This window comes from Ciona robusta, chromosome 4 (genome assembly GCF_009617815.1).
Source record: "Ciona robusta chromosome 4, ASM961781v2".
In the NCBI taxonomy this organism is placed as follows: domain Eukaryota; kingdom Metazoa; phylum Chordata; class Ascidiacea; order Phlebobranchia; family Cionidae; genus Ciona; species Ciona robusta.
Window position 1 is genome coordinate 4,467,111 of NC_143238.1, and position 20,351 is coordinate 4,487,461.

A 20,351-nucleotide genomic window follows, 5' to 3' on the forward strand; every position below is an offset into this window, starting at 1 on the left:
TCCCATCTGGGATTTCCTATAATCTTTATAACAGATAAAGAAGCAGTTTTAATGCGACGTCAGCAACTGGTTACATCAGGTTTCACAGGACACACGTTGACAGCGTTAGTCACAAACACAGCTCAGAGTACAGGGTAAAGCACATTCAGGGCTAGAAAGGGAGTATGTAAATGTTTAATTGGTCTATGCAATTTTTCACGACTATCGTTCGTCTGCCCGGTATAGACGCTAACACTTAATACAATGAAGATTGAACTCGTTTTCGTGCACGTTTATGTAAAATAAGTTATAAATAGCTCTTACACGCTTGCCTGGTGTTTACTCTCGTAAAGCGAGGCTGTTAGTTCAGTAAGTTTGAAGCAGGACAACAGGTAGCAATATTAAGGTCCCCATAACACTATATAAATTTTATAGTTTTTTTTGTAAGTTGCCATATCAACAAAGTACCGCTAAAATCAAGTTGTATTAACAGAAAAATCGCGTAAATTATAACACGTTTTTGCGTTTAAACCACTAATAACCATATTTTTATTCTCAGATTGGGATCAAATTATTCTGGTTATGTCTGTAAAAATGTTAATAATCTTTTGCCTGTGTATTGCAACAGCAAACGCAGCAAACCAACATGACGATTTTACATTTCCTCAACTTTCAGACAACGACGTGAGCTTACACAAACAGTCAGACAGTGGTTTCGGTCTTTTGCTTATGCACAATAAAGGTACGCTCCTTTTGCACTTTATTAACACAATAAATGATCGCCGCATTTTCCAACGGTACCTTAAACGGTTATGTTTTGGTATAAATGGTAAATTTTCACAACAAAACCATTACTAAATACTAACCTTTTTACTTACAGACCAAACAGAGGATTTTTCTGCTGCACTTCATTCTATTCTTGATGCGTCAGAATCATTAAACAAAAATGGGGCAATTGTTGGTGTTCTTAACTGTAATGAATCCACAGATGTTCTTTGTGAAGAAAAGGAGGAAAAACTTGTTGTATACAAGTAAGACAAATACTTTACAGCAGAACAAATGTTCTGTATTTCACATGAATTGAATGTGCATTTTAACTATTTTTATTACTGTAGTATATTGGGACCCATGGATAATATCAGTGTATCTCAAAATAACAATTCTAATATTTCAGAGGTGGAGAATTTATTACATCACTTGATTTGGGACATCTTTCAACCCCTGAAACTGCAGAAGGCAATATTCTTACGTAAGTAAACAATTTTGAGCTCATTTTCCAGAAACCTACTTTAGTATAGTAACAGAAAGTTTGTGTAATGTACTAATGTGTAACATATTGCAGGCCAACATCAAAAGGAAAAAAACAGTTATTCCACTTTGTTAAAATTTCAAATTTTTATTTCTAGACAATTGTACGATTCTACTTTCCCTGATATCAGTGAAGTTGAAGTGTTTAACAAAGTATTAGAAGAAGCAAAATCAAACAAGAAGAACTTGCTTTTAGCTGTGACACAACCTGCAACACTATGTGTGTAACCACTTAACTAACCACCAATTACCTTTTAAATAAACTTATTTTAAACCTTATACAACCTATATTTGTATCTATATTTGATAGCACTATATAGCATGGCAGTGCATGACACAAACCTTTTTAATATCTCTTTAAAAATATCAGCAAAAATACAATAAAATAAAAAAACAATTAGCAGCAAAACGACAGTCGTTAAAACCACTAATAAATGTAATTTTGTTTTACACAGTACACCAGTACCTTCTGAAAACTGCATTATCAACCGATGCTGATTTGATGTTTGCGTACACTCAAAATTCAGACCTTTCATTCTTCCTTGGTGATACTGGTAGAGTTATGAATAAAAATGGAGAAGTAAGTATAGTTTCATTTAACATTTGGCAGAACTTACATTGGTTGTTTTTTTTAGTTGTGGGTTGTCATGTGCTCTGTGGAGACATCAGGAGAATGCCCATATTTCCAATACAAAGGAGTTATGACAGCCTATGGTATTAAATCACTTCTTGCACATATGCAATTGCCATATTTCTCTGTAAGTATAAAGTTAACTTAGTACTAAATAAAAAATAAGGTTTTGACTAAAAATGATTTTTATTCACTTTTATCGAAAAATTTTCATTATTATTTTTTTATCAGATTCAAGCTGAAAACACAAACTCATTGTCAGCTCATATTAATTCTGGGCTCGAAAATGGTAGAGATGTCGCTATCCTAACAGCTGGTGCTGGGAAGTTAAAAAGAGCAGAGAAATTATCTGAAATGTTGTGCAGTGTTAGTTATCCATACAGCAAATGCCTCTTTGTTGATGGGTAAGCAATGTTAGGATTACACAGTCTATTTGATATTGGTTTATTTAATTGGCACAGTATTGCTGTAATTTTTAAATTTTTTTAACAAAAGTTAAAAATTATTCTACAGACAAAAGGTAGAGACACCAAATGTTGCAATTCCAAACAAAATTAAAGACGGAAGAATCTACATGTCATTTAAAACACAACCAGTAAGTTGTATTATTGTATATTCCAGTGCAGAATCACTTAGGTTTTTCTTTTTGGGAACAAAGTATACACGGCTTAATAATACTTTTTCGACACCATTTGAAACTCTATTTTCTTATGTTTTCTTAATCTGCTTACCTGTAAAACAGATTGAGTACTGCTAATTGTAGCAAAAGAATATTTTTTTCAAGCTTTTGTTGGTAAATGAGGCAGTTTTCGATAGCCCATTGCAAAGTGGTTAATGCACTTGTCCCTAACCCAGAGTTTACTGGATCGAAGCTTGTTGCTGCTACCATTGTAAGCCAATGTCGCAAAATATTTAAACCATAACAACTGATATACCAACTGCGATTACCCCGCCACAACAGGATTAAATAAGTTACATTCATTAATTTCATTCATTAAGGACATAGAACAAGAGATTGTGGTGGGATACCTGGGATCAGAGACCTTGGGAGAGGTAGAGCAACACTTCCAAAGGTTGGAACAGCATCGCAAGATCTTGGACAGGAGCTTGAGGTTCCGTTATCCAGACGGAGATCTTCCTCCAAGCAAGAGAGGGCCAATTCGCGGAAGTGAAGAAGTGAGTGAAGATGATGAAAATGAGGTGTTGGTGGCAGCAGATGAAGATTCATACAATGAGGATCCAAAATACGGTGGGTTAATAAAATCATTTATTTATATTTTCGATCACAGTGTTGAAAAATTAAAATCATATTAAAAAAACAGATATGGCTAGTTAAAAACATGCTTGTATTTATCCTTTCAATTAAAAATAACAAAAATCATATTATTTAAACACTTTCAAAAACAACTTTACACAATTATAAACTATACGCTTTTTGTGCAAAATGATTTTTCTAACTACTACTACAACCATACATAATACTTTTCTTTAAAACAGCCCAAGAAGTACAAGATGACGCCGTTATGCATGCTGTGCATACGAACAAGGAACTTAAGGACTTGTACCTTTATGATTTCAAATCTTACTCAAGGCTCACAGACAAGACATATGAGACAGTTACCAACGGAAACGAATATGCTGTCATCTTATTCACACATGAATGTAAGAATTTTAACATCATAAGTCTTAGATATTATAAAACTTACATGAATGTAAATGTTTCATAATGGTAACTGCTATACCTATTTTTTACGTACACTTGAATGTTATAATTTTAACTCTGGTTGTATGTATTTGTTTTAAAATTAAAATTACAATTTGTATTTTAATCACACATGAATGTAAGAAATTATGGAAACTTATATTTGTCTATTAATATTTATCTATTGCAGTCAATCCAAAGGCCCTAGCTGCCCTTTCATCATTCATTGGAATTCACCGTACTTACAAAGGTAGCACTATTGACATTAGCAATGCAAACAATCTATTCACTTATAGTTTCAAGATATCTTGATTTACCAAAGCACTTTATGTTTGCAGAAGGCTCCCCACTCCACAGAGTTGAGTGTTTTGACTGGCCTGATGTTTGCCAAAAAGCCGGTATCACAACTTACCCAAGAATGTTCTTTTACCGACCTGGTAGCGACAGAAAACCCATTGAATACCATGGTATATGGATGCAATCTGAGATGGAAAATGCAATTAACAGGTTTATAATTAATAACATATAGAATAGTTAATTACTACAGTAGTGACTGACTGCTATAGTGAGTGAAAATAATGACGGACTTAAATCAATTGCATGTAAAATGCACTATAGTAGTGACTGACTAAAAGAGCTGGCAGCATTAGATCTAGCTGAGAGGAAAAAATCATTAAAAATTACATTAGTCTTTTTATGTTGTGGGAAGTAATAACAAAAAAGTAAAAAAATACATTAAAGTTTTTGTAACATATTAAAAGATAAGATCACTAAGTTTAAAAAAGGATAAGTGTTGTTGTTATACGATCCATTGGGTCTTACGCTCCCATATGTTTTACCTTCCCAACTTTATAGCTTTATTATTTCCTTCCCTGATAAACTGCCAGCTGTTTCCTACAAAGCTTACACAATGGCTTGCCTTCATGAAGTATTGAAATTTGAGTATGAAGTCTGTATAAGATAGAAATGAGAATGAACGCTCTTTGATAAGTCTTTGGTCTATTCTAGGCTAATAGGTTAGCAGTAATAGTTTACACTTTTTATCTCAATATACAACCACAACCGACAAAAATGCAATATAACTTGTTTATTTGCTAGGTGTAGTGACCATGCTTATTTTTTTCTAATTAAATTTGTTATGTTTTTAACTGTAGCATTTTTTAACAACTATTGTTTTATCCTGTTTTTTTCGTTTAAAAAATTTCTAAATCTTCGCTCACATGATTGAAGAGACAAATAAAGTTATTTTTTGTTATTGATGCTAGTATTAACTTAACAGGCATGCCCTACCATGGCCTAGAATTATCACAAAAGAAAAAGAGCTTGAAACTATGAAACCTCATTCAAGACCTGTTGTATGTGGTCTTATTGTGACTGATCAAGGTAAATTATCGACATAATAATTAAACAAAACCTCCAATATACCATTCCCATAGTTACATTTTAAACTATAGATGCCAAACTTTTATAAATACATGGAAAGCAGGAATAGTTAGATGAAACAAATTTGGTTTCATGTTTCCTATGAAACAAATTTAGTCTTATTGTTTACTGATTAATTTAATGCAGAAAATCCATAGTTACCCTGCCAACCGAAGTTCGGCGCGTATGTCTAGAACACCGTTTTATCAGTATCCTAAACCAGTACACATAGTATTTCACATATATCAACATTAATACCACTTAAATTTTATACACAGTATACCAACATATGGTAAATATTGTATTTTTTAACAGGGGAAAAGATCTTTACTGAGGCAGCACAGCAGCTCGGCAGCGACTATGAAGTCATTATGTTCAAGAAACTCGCACTCAACGCTATGTAAATATATCTAGAAATTATTTTGTATATATACTTATATTTATTAGGACAACTATTTAACAGTAGTTCACTGATAGAGGTGTAAAAGGGTAGTTTAAATGTCTGTAGAAATAATAAATGTAAAGATTAATCTTTGTTTGCCGGATCAATTGTTATAATACAGCTGTTCTGTTTGCATCTTGTGCCCGCTTGCAAGTCACCACGTATAAGTTTTAAGTATAAAAGTTATGTCAAAAATGATGTCCACACTACATTGTATATACTTAATGTATATTTATATTACCTGTTTTGGTAAATAATTGGGTTAGATAACTGGAAAATCAATAACATTTATGCTTCAGTTTCCTATATATCTTTAACCAATTTTTTTTGCAGCAAATCTTATGTGAAGGCAAAGAACTGGGATGGAAAATCCGATTTGGTTGCTGTAAATATAAAGCACAAGTTCTTGCCACACACACAAACCTTCACATCGGTTGATGAGGTTAAACAGGGGGTTGCCACTGCTCTTGAACAGAAATGGGTGAGAATAAATTTCTATCCAACCTATTTCATTCAAAATCAAGACTGTAAGAGAATATCCTCAAAGCACAAGTATAGAACAGTGCTTACTATCGCAAACACTTCAAAAATCTTTTCCATACAACCTGTACTACTTACTTTTATTTATGTGAGTTTGCTAGAAATGCCTCCATACATAAGAAAAAAAGATGTTATGCTGAATATTTTTTGTAGGTTTCCATTTTATAACCTGAATAAAAAAAAATTAACTATTTTTCTAATTTTATCTATTTTTAGACCGAAATGACAGTTGTAAACTTCCAAAAACTGATGTCTGCTCCTGAACCACTTGTTATACAGTATGTTGACAAGTCAGCAAATAAGAAGGTAGAGAGAGACTTAACCGATGCCTTCAAGAAAATTGCAAACAGCAAAGAATTCGATGGGAAAATCATATTTACTTGGATGGATTCGTAAGTGGACTAAAACGTGATGAATTTTCATTACATTTATAAAAAATATATACTATAGTAAACATCTTTAGATGTGCATTTACCGGTATGTGTTTACACTGTAGTTAAATGGTATTTTGGATCCATTAACATGTTAAAACACAAATTACTAACTGTTTAGTTAATATTAATAACATAAATATTGTATTAATAATTAAAAATTATGGGTTAGTAAACTTAGTAGTTAGTACCATACCAAACAACGATAGTTCCATGCCAAAAGGTACATTCCTGGTAACTCATAAGTAGGCACAAGGTGTATGAAACAGAACACCCATGTTAAAATGACTGTCGTTGTACTGCAAAAATAAAGATTACATTTATTCATAATCCCATACCTATGTTCCAGATCACCCAATACTCCTGGTGAATATGCTCTTAATATTCACAGTGGTGGGAAATGGGAAGGGGCTCCAATTGTTTTCTTTGATAAGAAGGTAACTTCTTTTCCACCTATTTGTATTACATAAACATAACATATACAATGTTTACCTAATCGCGTATGGTAGAAAAGATATAATATATTAAACCAATAAAGGAACAGCGAAATGACAGTGTTGTTTAGCTTCACAAGTATTAAACTCTTAAAACTAACCTGTTGGGTATTTAGCCTTTAAATTCCACAAAAGTGTAAAGCATTTTGGCAAATGTGAAAAAGCTTTTGGCAAATCTTTAAAATAATCTACAGGAGTTATTTTGTATAGCATCAAACTATTACCTGCTATTTTCGAAGGGGGCAATCCTTGGTATTTGTTAAGGTGCTACAGTGATTACAGACTTCTGTATAGTACTGGCGGGGAAATATCAATACATGTGGTATACATAATACTTAAACATAACCCTCTAGGGCTAAAAATACGCTACATAAAGTAATTTTAAAAATTCTTTTATATTTCCAGGGTTCAGTTATGTTCCGAGATGTAATCAATGCTGAGAATAAATCAGCTCAATGGTTGACTGATTGCTTGGCTGGCAAGATAGAAGCAACATGTAAGTTTGCACTTATTCAGTACTTTGTTTGATTCTATAGTGATAAAGAATCAAAATACCATATAAGCCTAACGTATATGGAATTATTTATAAATGAAGAAAAAACAAAGCTCAAAATTTTGAATTCTCCCTCTCTTTGTTGGTTGCAGTGCATACACAAAACCAAATTGTGAATACTTTACAGTTACTGCTGTACAAATACTGCTACTATTCTAATGCCAAAACGTTAACGCATCCTTGAGCGTGTTTTAACAAGTGTCATTTTATATATCATGTCTTTTTCGTTTTAAATATTGTTCTATCTCCACATACATACAATCATAACTTTAATGCATTGACTCACCAGATAAACTTCGAGATGAGGAATGGAAGGGACGTCTCCCTGGTTACGATCTTCTTCAAATAATGAAGGATGAAGGAACTTATCCAGTCTTCCCCAAAAAGGAAGTGGAAGAAAAACAAGAAACAGTTCCAAGGTTTGTTTTATATTCAACTCACATTTAAACCAGTTTTAGTCATAGTGTTTGGTTAAAACTTACTTTTTTTTCTTATTTTCAAGTTTTAGCACAAGTGGTGTAATTCAAGATGCTAAAGTGAATTTTATGATTTGTAATAATTCACAAAATTGATATTATATAACTCTTGCTCAAACCACAGTCACCATTTGTCTATTTTAGATACTAAAATAAAGTTGTAATCTTGAAAATGCATTTAAAAAGAAATCAGTTGTAAAAGTCAAATAAACCTTATGTATTGCAAATATAGAATCAAGTTTTGAATTGTCAGAGTTTTTTTTAATTTGAATTTTCATACAACCATTAAAATGCTTTAAAGAGTTTTTGGATTAATATTTAACTTCTATTTAAACATCTTAAAAACTTTTTCCTACACCACCTGCTTAAACGAACCATTAATAGTCAATTAACAATTTAACTACTTTTATTTCTAACAGGGGACCTGTTCACTCTGGCAAGCAGAAAAAGGTTGTTCCACAAGAACCAAAGGAAGAAGGAAACCAACCTAAACACACAGAGTTGTAAATCTCTTGTGTCCACACCCATGGTCGCCAATGTGCCAAAAACTACATGTCAAAGCAACGTTACAACAATATTGAATGAAAAACTCCAAAAGTTGAAATTTTTGCCAAATGTTTGAAACACTGTCAAAAGTGCTTTATTTTCGTTGCTAATATTTTATCAAATTTTTTCGATGCGGATTTTAAAAACTGCGGTATCACTTTTTCTACTTTTATGTGTTTTGTGCAATGGAAGAGATTACTTGCCTTTAAGAGATTAGTCATAACACTTCGTTTGAATATTGTCATTTTGTACAGAAATACAATTACAGTTACTGAGTTTGTTGGTATTAATGTAATTCAAGTTGTTTATAACACGTTAGGGTATATGAAAACACTTTATAGCAGATCCAATTTCTTTATGCCAATGCAACGATACAAGCAAAATATTAGAGATACTTATGGTAACTCGTAAGCTGACACGAGGTGTATGAGTACCCGTGTTATAACGACTGTTGTTTTATATTCAATTCAACTAAGCTAAAATCTCTTTGTAAAAGACACTATTGCCACAAAAACAATAGCAAAGAAATTGTATCTTTCAAAGTGGCTGGGTTTAGTGAATGCCATTTATATAAGCTATTAAACAGCAGTTTATATTTAAAAAAACTTAAACTTAACTGCTTGTAAGACCTCACACATACAGAAAAACTACCTTTCATGTTAAAAATTTCAATTCTTTGTAATTTGGCAGCAAAATTGTCCGATACAAGATGCTGAACTGTATAAACGGAGTTCATTGTTAAGCAGTTTATTATTCTTTCTAAGCGATAGTTCATTCCGGATAAAAGAAAAAACCTAAAATCCATCAAGGCTAAAATATAAGGAACGCATACAGTTAAATATATAAGACAAATATGATCCTTAACCCACAAGCAACATGATAATACATAGGAATAATAACACTTAGGTGACTAAGCTTTAGGATAGGCAATGGTCAAGGCAGGCCAAGTGTTCTAAAGCAATATTCCTCCATCTAGAAAGTTCACCCACCTAAATATTCTACATTATGACATCATAATGATCATTCATCTACTCTTCCTTCCACAATGAGCGAAAATGAGAAGGGAGTGAAAAGATATCCCTCCCCTTTGTAAAACTTGCTCTGGAACTCCACCCAGTGGAGACGAATAGCGTGCAGGAAAGCGGATAAACCTTCCATTACAAGGAGAATGCCGACTGTGAGACCCGAGAAAAACCTGGGATTAAAGTGAAAAATAAACTAATGTTTTTCAAAATTTTCAAGAGTGCTTCCAGAAACTTTGAATAGTGTTTCGATATATCTTTTTTATACATCAACTTTTACCTGCTTGTAGAATCTAGACATTTTTATTATTGCTCCAATGCAGTTTTCTAGTAGTAACTTTTTTCAATAGTGATTCAAGACATAACTTGAACTGTATTACAAGATTGTTTAAAAAAACATTTCCATTTTTTAACCTAATCCTTTTAGATGAACACCAAACATTCAGATTTATAATCATACACTTTCTATGTTATATTTTAGTAAATGTCTCAACCTGTTTGTTATACAAGTAAAAATTCACTTTTTACAGGTATACCAGAAGACATTTAAACTTGTATATAATAGCGAACTTTCGAGTTTAACTTACCAGAATAATAAAAATGTCATAACAGCTCCAGCAGTTCCACTTGTGCCCAGCCCTATGCTCATCACCATTGACCAAAGCACTTCGGATAATTCTGTAGATAATAAAATATGTCATAAACTGATCATACAACACAACTTATTTAGGCTGTTTTAGCAACTTCTATAAAAAGCTAATAACTTTTTGTATACATTCTGGACATGCCTCTACTCCAGAGAATACAATTCAAGTTACAAATGTGGTGACTTGTAAGATGACACCAGGTGTTTGAAATAGAACAACCATATAATAGCCCCCCAGTCAGAAATATTAAGATACATTCATTCATTTAAATCACTTTAACAGTTACTTTTAAACGTTGAAAAAAAGGTGGAATTCTTACCAGAGTGAGCAAGACTTAGAGCCCACAGTCGAAGATAAGATGCTGTGTGTGAAATACAACTGAGACAATATTCAATGGTGTGGATAACTTGGTAGATTAACACCTCACTCATGTCAAACTAGATTGGGATCAAAAAACATTATGAAAAATCATGAATTAAAGATATAACCTATAATTCGTGTGATGACCCCACATATCATGAAATGAAACTCATGTGATGACACCACAAATCATGAAATGAAACTCACCTTTTCACTTTCTTTCACGTCATGAGCATGACCAGTTTCCTCATGATGAAGAATTGCAACATCATCTTCATCACTTTGCCCTGCTTCCATTAAGCTCTGTGATAACATATCAAATTCAATATTCACATGATCACATTTATGTATATCATATATTTAAATGGTGATTTTTATGTGATCATACACCATATTCCCATGATTGTATTCATTTGATGATACATCATATTCACATGATCATAAATCATCTACATATGATGATGTATCATTTTTAATTGAAGTCACAAAAGATCCAAATAAATTGACATAGATTTCAAACTAAACTTTAACACACAACATAAAAATTGTTAAAAACTCAAAAATAATAAAACAGAATGAAACTCACCGTCATCTGAGTCCCATCAGTGTCTTCAGCATCTACTACCAACGTATACTGGAATAGGAAAGATATTATTAATAAACATATTTTTATTTAAATCAATTTGTAAGAAGTTGCAAAATTTGGTAAAATTCTCCTTCACATCTTTATAGTTTGACAGACCGACAATGCATATTACTTAAAAACATAAGAAGCAAAAAAACAAACTGGAGAAAAAGCTAAAAGCTAGACTAAAAAATTTACAATCCAACATTTTACTATGTGTTACATAATCATTTAAGTATCTTATGACCACAACTTGGTAAAGAAAAAAAAAGAGAAAAAATACTAATATTCCACGTATTTCCACCTCCTTACCCCTTTCTTTTGTTGAGATCTTTTGTACAAGATATAAGGTTTGCTAAACAGCATCCATGGTATGCATATTACAGTGACCACTACTAAAATCTTCTGTACGGTGTATTGCCCAGTGTATAATGCTGATCTTCCATTTGATTCAGGGTCAGTGAACATATACATGTCAATCAAACCAATTAAAAGACTTGGAGCAGTCTGGGAGGTATATGATTGAATTAGTTATTATAATTATAATAATAACTTTTTTTGTCTCTCGAATTATGATTACGAAGATAAGCAAGACACTGCTCCAACCCAGTGGACAAATGGGTGTTGAGGTAATGGGCCCCTGGCCCAATTTTTTAGCCAAGCTAAAAGACATTACCCACATACAATTAAAATTAAAACACGCACATGTATAAATATTTCAAACAAGAACAGCCACACAAACAAAATATAAACTGCAACTATAAATAGACTTACACCAGCTTGTCTGACAGTCCATGCTGACCACTTGTAAAGAATAGCCACACATAGATATCCTATAAGTGCGAATAGAAACAACACCTGAGGCAACCACTCGCAGTAAAGTGCAATTTTGTCGCCAAAATTCCTGCAAAAAATATCATGTTGGTTAAAAATATAAAAAACAAATTATTTTGTTTGTTAATAATATTTACCTGAAATATGAAACTAGAAAATTAATTAAAAATAAACAGGTTGTACAAAAACAAGATAAAATTGGAAAATTACAGAAAAAACCTATGGTTTTCTTGGTATTTAAGTCAGGAGTTGGCCTATTACCATGACACCCAGGGTGCTACAGCCCATTTTTTACACCTTGGTTGAACCTACTTGTGATAAGTGTCTTGCTAAATTACATATACACCAATACCCATATACACACCTTTTAGTTGCCAAGTGGGTCCTAAAATAAAGTTATAAAGTAACATTCTTAATGATTAGAAATACACATACATAATATATAGTAATGATTATAAAAACACATATACATATATAAAGTTGAATACCTATGGTTATACATAGCAAGTACAAGTCCAAAAACCATTTGTCCAAATCCCATTAACACAGCGTTCTTCATCTTATAACTATTCTGCACAGAAATCTTATTTTCTGCTGATTGCCAAATCTGAATTTGAATCAAAATGTGACATCAAATTAAACTGAAGACAATGATGGTATGTGAATATTGGAAACTTATTCTTATATTCAAAAACACAGTTTAAGATTATATAAAGAAACAATACAATAAGTTGCTCAGTTTTTACACAAGAACATATGACATGTTAAAAAAACAAAATCCAAAAATGTTTGAATTATTGAATAATTGCAACAGTTGCTTGAAAGACAAAATTTTGGACAAAAAGACAACAACAATAAGTTAAAACTCCCCTTTACTCTAAAAGATAACAACAATTGAAGATATTGTAGTTAAACATACCGGGTCAATTCCATAGAAATAAGGTAAGCCTGTGCTGGTGGGGTAACTAAATGGGTAACCACGAAACACACCCGTTTCGTTCGGGTCAAGGGTCAAATACTCATTTGTTGCGAGAGTTGTCTCACTGGAAAGTTAGGTTTTATGATGTAATAACTGCATAATATGAGCTCTATTTTGTATTTTTACATAATATAGTATGAATTATTTGATATAGTTCGTATCATTTAAGATATATATATATAATTATATATACAGTGGTAATTTTACAGGCTAATAGTAAATCATCCATATACTACAGTTTGACAGTAAAGGTGTAAAGACAGGCATGGTAGCCAAACAATTACTGTATTCATTTAAATATACAAAATACAAGTATTCTAACTTAATATTATTATGCTGCTTGATTCAAGGGTATGCATACATACCTTGCGTATCACTGCTATATTCTTAAGTATTAACTTATAATTGGTTTATTATCACTATCTAAAATGTTACTATGAGTGCCCAGATTGTACCAACATGGTATCTTAATTGATTCCAGGGCTTTTATGCATACCTTGCAAAAACCAATGTTAGGTGCTTATGGCTAGGTTTATTAACCTGTAATTCATTGCGTTAACATTCCATGCACTTCCAAAGACATTAATTGAACGTGAGAAGCATTCATTGTAGAGGAAGCCAGTATACATGGAGAAGATACCCATCAGTAATATCAAGTAACGACCATCAAACATCATTTCAAATATCTGGAACATAAAGTGTGGGATCACTAACTAACACTTGACAACGAAGTTTTCGAAATTACTTTGGTGGCTAGTATATAGTAGAACTGTGGTTGACTTGATATAAATTTATATTTTGAATTAACATGAGTTTAATACACTATTTGTATGAGTGTATCTGAGGTTAAAACTAAGAAGCCATTGCTGTAACTTAACAGGGAGCATGAGGTGTATGGATACACCATGTGTGTTTGGTTAATAAAAAATAACCCATGTTATAACTCCACAGTGAGCATGAGTATATGATTACATCACATGTGTCTGGGATATAAGAATACACCCATGTTGTAATTCAACAATGAGCATGAGCGGTATATGCTACAGGCAGTCAGTACATATTTATTAATTATATAGTTAATAACACAAATAACATAATTCGAAGCTTCATATATCATAATAAAGTTAATCAAAATTTACCAACCTCATTGTCAAGTTTATGCTGCATAAAAGCTCTCTCCTTGCGCACAAGGAAAAGTGCGAAAAGAAACATGAGGAGTCCGTGTCCGATGTCCCCGAACATCACAGCAAAGAGGAAAGGGAAGGTGATGATGGTGAAGGGAGCTGGGGGAAAGGGGTGGTTGGGTTAGATATGGGTTAACAAAAGTTTTTGGTAGGGCGGGGTAAAACACGATATGTTTTCATTCTATTTTCTCTTCCCATTTGGTAATAAGTCAAAAATATTTATAGCAATATATAACCGTAGAATATCTCCGTGACTCTAAAAAAACTGTTGTTAAATGTTAAAAAGGCAATTCGGAAAAATGGGATATTATATGCGACGGAACAGTGGATATAAAATAAAATCAGTGTTTCCTTTTTTTATTTTAGTCATAAGCCTTTATATACCTGGGTTCACTTCTCTGTAATTGGCAACACCAAAAGCATCAATAATGGCTTGGAATCCTTGAGTGAATTTATCAGTCCTGTTGTAAGTTGGTGGAGCTTCCTTTGTGTTCATACGTTGCATTATAGATGGAACAGATGATCCACTTAACTCCTGTTACAAGATTTCAGTTCATTAGTGCTATCATACCTTATTGTGGCCACCCCAATATTAAAGGGGCATACAAATGAATACATAAAGTTGTAAACTGCTGTTAAAAATAATCACATTAATGCTTATCATAGGCGCTGATCTTTTAAAAATCCAGGGTGCTTCTCGATACACACATACACATTACCACGACAAGCTCTCCAAATACCAGAGTGCTCTTTAGACCAGGGCTTCCCAAACTGGGCTTCATGTAAAAACCTTCAGGGTCCCCAAGAGTTTACCATTTTCCACTAAGCACTGCAGATATTACTGGTAACCCTGAAGGGTCCCGGAAAAGTTTAGGCGAATGAAAAGGGTTGCAAGCAAAAAAGGTGGGGCAGGCTTTCTTTCGACAAGATCACATTTTATTAAATATCACCAATTTTCTGTTTACTATTTGTACTTAGACTATGTTTTATTAAACTATTTGTATCTTACTGTTCCCTTTCTCAATGCAAATTGTATCCGATCAATTTCAACAACAGGACACCAGCATTCAGCTATCAGACATTTCTCAGCTATGTTTACATTGAACAAGTTCAGTGTGTGGTAGATTGCTTTCAATTTTCGAACCTGAAATAATTGTTACTTATTTTTATCCTTTTGTGGCGGGGCAATGATAGTTGTTATAGCTCAGGCGTTTGTTTCACACAACCTAGTGCCTGCTTATGAGTTTTTTTTTTGTGTGGGTGAGGTCACTGTCCAGGACTGCTTATGAGTTACTATATATGCAACTTTGTAGGTAACTATTTTTTTGGGGAGTTTGAATGTAATGTATCATTGACACTTTAGATAACTCATAAAAGTCAAGACTGTAACTTCTGGGCTGGAGGCAGGCGCGCTAACAACTGTGCTATGGCGCCAAATAAAAAAAGTGCAGTTTATTTTTAAACTTGTGGTAAATATTTTAACATGTTATCATCACCTTAATCATCCACACACGAATGTTCAACGCAACTTGTGACAAAACAATCCTTCTGTGGTCAGCAGTCTGGTTAAGAACCTGATCATAAAAATAAGTTATTTACAAATATATGGAAAATCTCATGCATTGTCGCGTGGCTGGTTTTTTGCTCCAGCAGCAAGATTTTTAAGCAGGATTTTTTAAAACCCTGGTGGTGACTTAAGATAACCTACAAAAATTAAAGCAACTTTCATCTTATTTACAGTAATATTACAGTGCCAAATATGTGTAGAGTAGAAAAATACTTTAGTTTTGTAAAAAAAACTTACAGTTTGTAGGTCTTCGATTCGAGTCATGACACCGATAGCAATCTCGCGTCGTTCTTGAGGAGTTTCAGGGCAAGGATATAAAGTAGCACGGAACCTGGTGAAAAACTTACGCATAAGAAAACTAAAATCAACAAATCACCAACAGTTTTGCACTGATCACCATTTTGTTTTGCTTTTCCATAAAATAATAAGCCATTGCAGTTTTGTAAAGTTGAAAGCATTTTGCATGCAAAATAATGATAAAACAAAAATTTACAGAAAAAAACATTACCCTTCACATATCTTCTTTATTCTATTTTTCAATTGGTCTCCTTGGAAAAAGACAATAAAAACGCACTTGTACACCTTGTCTCCCTGAAAATAACAACCATATTATACATAAACTTAACACAAGTAGGCAAATAAAACCGTACAGTCATAGACATCAAACATAGACATACAGGGTATACATGCATGGAATGTCCTGGAATAGGGTATGATACCCTATAATCTATATGAATAATTTGAGTACACATAGACACAGTATAAAAGGATATTGGTGATGAGGTACCAAACTATCAAATAGAGGTAATAGCATAGCATAAGCATATAAAGCATCCTAGTTTAAAAAAAATATACTTACAGTGTGTGGATCCTCAAGTTCTGCTTCGATTTCTGTGTAACGTAGAAACACATTCCCGCGACATGCTCTCCAAATAACTCGTTCAAAAGCTGCAACTTTTTCTCTTAACAAGACACCAGGTACAAACCTAAGCGGAATTAAAAATAGTTAGAAACCAATTTCAGAGTGATGAACCCCTAATGTTAAAGTGGGGAGTAATCATTTTAAAAATTTTAATGTCAAATAAAACATGGTAACTGTCTGAGAAAACAATTGTATTATCTAAATAAAACCATCAGTAGCTAACAGCAGATGTTTCAGAAAATCCTTGCCAGTTGCAACAAATTTTACACTCAATTTCAATTATATATATATTGGCATATGCCTATATATATTATTTATGCGTTACCAAAAACTATTACCCAAATTTGTTGAAAGATCCTTGAGAGAATTCACTTGTAATAAGAGGAGCTTCATCATCATACTGAGGAACTTCTACTTGTTGATGGTCTTGCTGGTAAAGTGCCGCCTGATAAAATGAAAGTTATGAATATGATGTACTTTACAGCGTACTATAACAGAGGGCCCCCTGCATTTTTTATTCTTCTTGTTTAAAACCTTATATTTAAATTTACATATGTGAGGTACTTGCACTGCTCATATGAAGTGCCCAAAATATCATAATTACATAAAGAAAAATAAAAAACAAGTTAAACAACACATCACAAAAGCAAATAGCCATGGTAAAGATTGAGATTATCTATCAGTCAGGTTGATGGGGCAACCCTGGCCTAAATCTCAGGTCCCTTAGGTAGGAATGGAACCTCACCTATACAGAATATTTCATTTACCTGTTCAAAAAATTGTTGCGTTTTTCTCAGGATATGTTTTAATTCTGTAAGTTCTAGAAAATTCTTTTTCAAAGCTTCTTGGTTAGAATTTACACTTCGAAGCTCATTTTCCAACTTTTCAAACTTATTCTGTGAATCAAAACCTTCAGTTTAGTTCCGTTTCATTTTAATGAATGGAGACAATTAAAAGGACTTTAGACAGCCATTGAATGGATAAAATGGCATTGAATGAATTCTATTCGTTGACATTTTAAAACAGAAAAACTACTAAGTTGGGGTATTATTTTTGCTTTTTTGCAGAGACTGGCAATGCCATTTAGGCAAAATCTATATATATCTCAAGTTATTAAAAAATTAGTTGTACTTGATTTTTGGCTGTAACAATTTCGTAGCACTATACCCTTAGGGTGAATTTGTAAGGTTTTTACCGATTTCAACAAATGTCTTTATTCATAAACTAACAAGTAACACTGTAAAGGTAAAGGTAAGAAGTAACAACCTTTGGACTTTTAGTGCAAATATTATTTTTCATTATGAGTGATCATACATTACTTGTATGTTGTGTGTTGTGTTACAATATAGACATCGAGACATGAAGACATCCTATTACTGTATAATCACATACACCCACCACACATAATACCTTTATATGCCTCATGCCTATGAAACCACAGAATAATTTATTATTATAACTGACTTGGGTTATATTGTATTACTGTGGAGAATAGGAACACCTTTAGCATATAATATACAAATAACCTGATCATGTTTTTTATAATTTTTTGAATGTTCTTTGTTTACCACAAAATGGGACGAGAAAATAGAATGAAAAGTTGTCCCATCTTTCCCAACAATATAGATATAGAAGACATCCTATTTTATAACCTAACACTTCCACATACATGCCCGAATATGCCTCATGCCAACGCGTGAGTTACCAAGCAAGAAATAAGCAATCGTAAACACACTTCCTGGTTAAAAAATAAACAAGTGGCTTAAATAAGACTTCACACACCTCTAGATCAATCATCTCACGAGGTAAAGGAGCTGTTGGGTTTTCTCCATTATCATCAATATGAAGATCATCTTTTTTTACTTCTTTTTCAAGGAAACCTTAAATATGGGCAAATTAGCTTATTGCAATTTAAAGTAATTTTATTAATCTCATGAATACATTGGAAAAACTGACATTTTTTTATTTTAGTGTAACATAGCAACTGAACATAAAGACCAAGGCCCAAAAATGATTAGTTTATTTACCATACATAATTGAACCTACAGAATTTATTTTTAAATATCAAATTTAATTCTTATTCTTACAAGTTCTTAAATGTGTTACTGTTAGTAACATGCAGAAAACATTTGACTTCAGTCAACAAATTACTAGCTCAAAGCAAGGTGCCATAAATACTAAGGGCTTACACTGTGATACTTCAGTAAATCTTGGACTCTAACTAACTATAGCATTTCACAGCCAGCATTCAGTTTATGTAAAAATTCAGCCGTTTTAGTTAAAACAGAACTCACGTAATTTTCGTTCCATCTCATCACATCTTCTCACTTCGTTTACAAACTTACGTTGGAAAGCATTCACATCAGGATTTAACTGAAACAAATACACGGTTAAAATCTGTGATATAGTAAGGGGATTGTCATTAAACTTATCTATATTGTTTCATTTCGCTTGAAATAAAATGTTGTTTTTTTGCAGGAACTGTTACCGCCCATTGCTGCTAATTAAAAGTATAAAAAATTCGGTAACGGAAACAGCCGAAACTGAAAGAAGAGACAAAACAATGTGTTGGAACATTAAGCAGGTGTTAGCGTAATGAGCCAATCTTGGCCTCAATCCTAAGACCCATGGTGTGCTATACTGTGGGATCTCACTCATATAGAATGGAATGAAAGATCAAATAAACCAAAACACTTACGTTACACAGAAACATAAAAAAACACCTAATGACTTACATCTCTAAACTGTACAAGTCCAAGTTCTCCAAGTTCGCTCACACAAGTGAATGCTGCTTCACTTTGAAGATACAGCTGTGACAAGCACATTTCTTCACTACGAAACAAACTGCCCATTTTGAACAGGACGTTTGCTGTAAAAAACTGAAGACTATGTATGTATTAACCCTCTTTAGAGACTACATAAAAAAACATAATTACTTTGATCAAATAACAATCACCCAGTACACAACATACGGTACACACCTATATTATTACTTTTGTCCAATTGACTGTTTTAGACATAAAATACGCATAACTTATAATAAAAACATAAAAAAGACAACTTCTGTTATATTCGTGGTAAAGTTCGCCGGCCGATTAAACGTTCAGTCCTATTCGTATTACATTGAACCTTCTAATTACTAACTAACACTGGGTAACGTAGTAACGCAAAGACGGGTACAAAGTCTTTTTTCTCGCGCTTTAACTAAAATCCCAGCAACGCAATTTTCCCCACGCAAATCTTATCGCGTGTTTCGAATCACATGATTATGTCGTCATATTTAATTAATGAAAATCAAGATTAACTTTATAAGTATACACTTAATGCCATATACACACAAACACTTTCGGTTAAACTTTATTTATTAGTTGCTAATTCACCTTTATACGTTTATTTGTTTAACCATTCCTTTGCTTGCTTTTACTTAAACTGACACGACAGACAAAAGTCGTAAAGTGATATGTTGGTGGTTCCCCCAAATGAAGACTGTAAACGTAAAACATTTTATTTTTGGTAATAGTGGAGGGCTTTTTTAATCCAAAACCTGTTTTATTCTAATTGTTGCATTTTATGCAGTTCTTAATAATAAAAAAGGCTATTTAATTTTAGAAAAAAGAATAATCAATTTAGTTTTAAATACGATTTTGCAGCACCATAGGAAGGCCTACTAAAACCTAAAAAACCCTG

General features: G+C 32.8%; 2 protein-coding genes across 2 annotated transcripts; one reads left to right on the forward strand and one right to left on the reverse strand.

Moving 5' to 3' along the window:
- Positions 1 to 510: 510 nt before the first annotated feature.
- Positions 511 to 8,800, forward strand: LOC149736872 (uncharacterized). Its single transcript, XM_089877406.1, has 20 exons — positions 511 to 721; positions 860 to 1,010; positions 1,154 to 1,228; positions 1,386 to 1,507; positions 1,743 to 1,867; positions 1,923 to 2,045; positions 2,150 to 2,322; positions 2,432 to 2,513; positions 2,918 to 3,167; positions 3,416 to 3,580; positions 3,811 to 3,870; positions 3,959 to 4,127; positions 4,900 to 5,003; positions 5,358 to 5,442; positions 5,818 to 5,965; positions 6,241 to 6,416; positions 6,805 to 6,892; positions 7,355 to 7,445; positions 7,792 to 7,921; positions 8,398 to 8,800. Exons 1-20 carry the CDS (start codon positions 562 to 564, stop codon positions 8,483 to 8,485), a joined length of 2,565 nt encoding a protein of 854 aa, XP_089733532.1. The 5' UTR covers positions 511 to 561; the 3' UTR covers positions 8,486 to 8,800.
- A 455-nt stretch (positions 8,801 to 9,255) lies between these two features.
- On the reverse strand, positions 9,256 to 19,609 carry LOC149736873 (V-type proton ATPase 116 kDa subunit a 1-like). The gene is made up of 22 exons (XM_089877405.1): positions 19,400 to 19,609; positions 18,959 to 19,037; positions 18,447 to 18,544; positions 17,432 to 17,560; positions 17,003 to 17,109; positions 16,602 to 16,728; positions 16,251 to 16,333; positions 15,980 to 16,073; positions 15,672 to 15,749; positions 15,185 to 15,319; positions 14,560 to 14,710; positions 14,135 to 14,274; positions 13,532 to 13,677; positions 12,932 to 13,055; positions 12,501 to 12,619; positions 11,953 to 12,082; positions 11,491 to 11,685; positions 11,140 to 11,187; positions 10,761 to 10,856; positions 10,513 to 10,630; positions 10,134 to 10,224; positions 9,256 to 9,719 (listed from the first exon to the last, which is right to left on the reverse strand). The coding sequence occupies exons 1-22, from the start codon at positions 19,514 to 19,516 to the stop codon at positions 9,545 to 9,547; spliced, it is 2,580 nt and encodes an 859-aa protein (XP_089733531.1). The 5' UTR covers positions 19,517 to 19,609; the 3' UTR covers positions 9,256 to 9,544.
- Positions 19,610 to 20,351: the final 742 nt, after the last annotated feature.

Coding starts and splice junctions, on each gene's coding strand:
- LOC149736873 (XM_089877405.1), bottom strand. CDS start 19,516: ATGGGCAGTTTGTTTCGTAGTGAAGAAATGTGCTTGTCACAGCTGTAT. Junction 16,334..16,601: donor AACTTGAGGATCCACACACT/GTAAGTATATTT, acceptor TGTTATTTTCAG/GGAGACAAGGTGTACAAGTG. Junction 10,631..10,760: donor ACGTGAAAGAAAGTGAAAAG/GTGAGTTTCATT, acceptor ATCCCAATCTAG/TTTGACATGAGTGAGGTGTT.
- LOC149736872 (XM_089877406.1), top strand. CDS start 562: ATGTCTGTAAAAATGTTAATAATCTTTTGCCTGTGTATTGCAACAGCA. Junction 1,508..1,742: donor GACACAACCTGCAACACTAT/GTGTGTAACCAC, acceptor TGTTTTACACAG/TACACCAGTACCTTCTGAAA. Junction 5,966..6,240: donor CTGCTCTTGAACAGAAATGG/GTGAGAATAAAT, acceptor ATCTATTTTTAG/ACCGAAATGACAGTTGTAAA.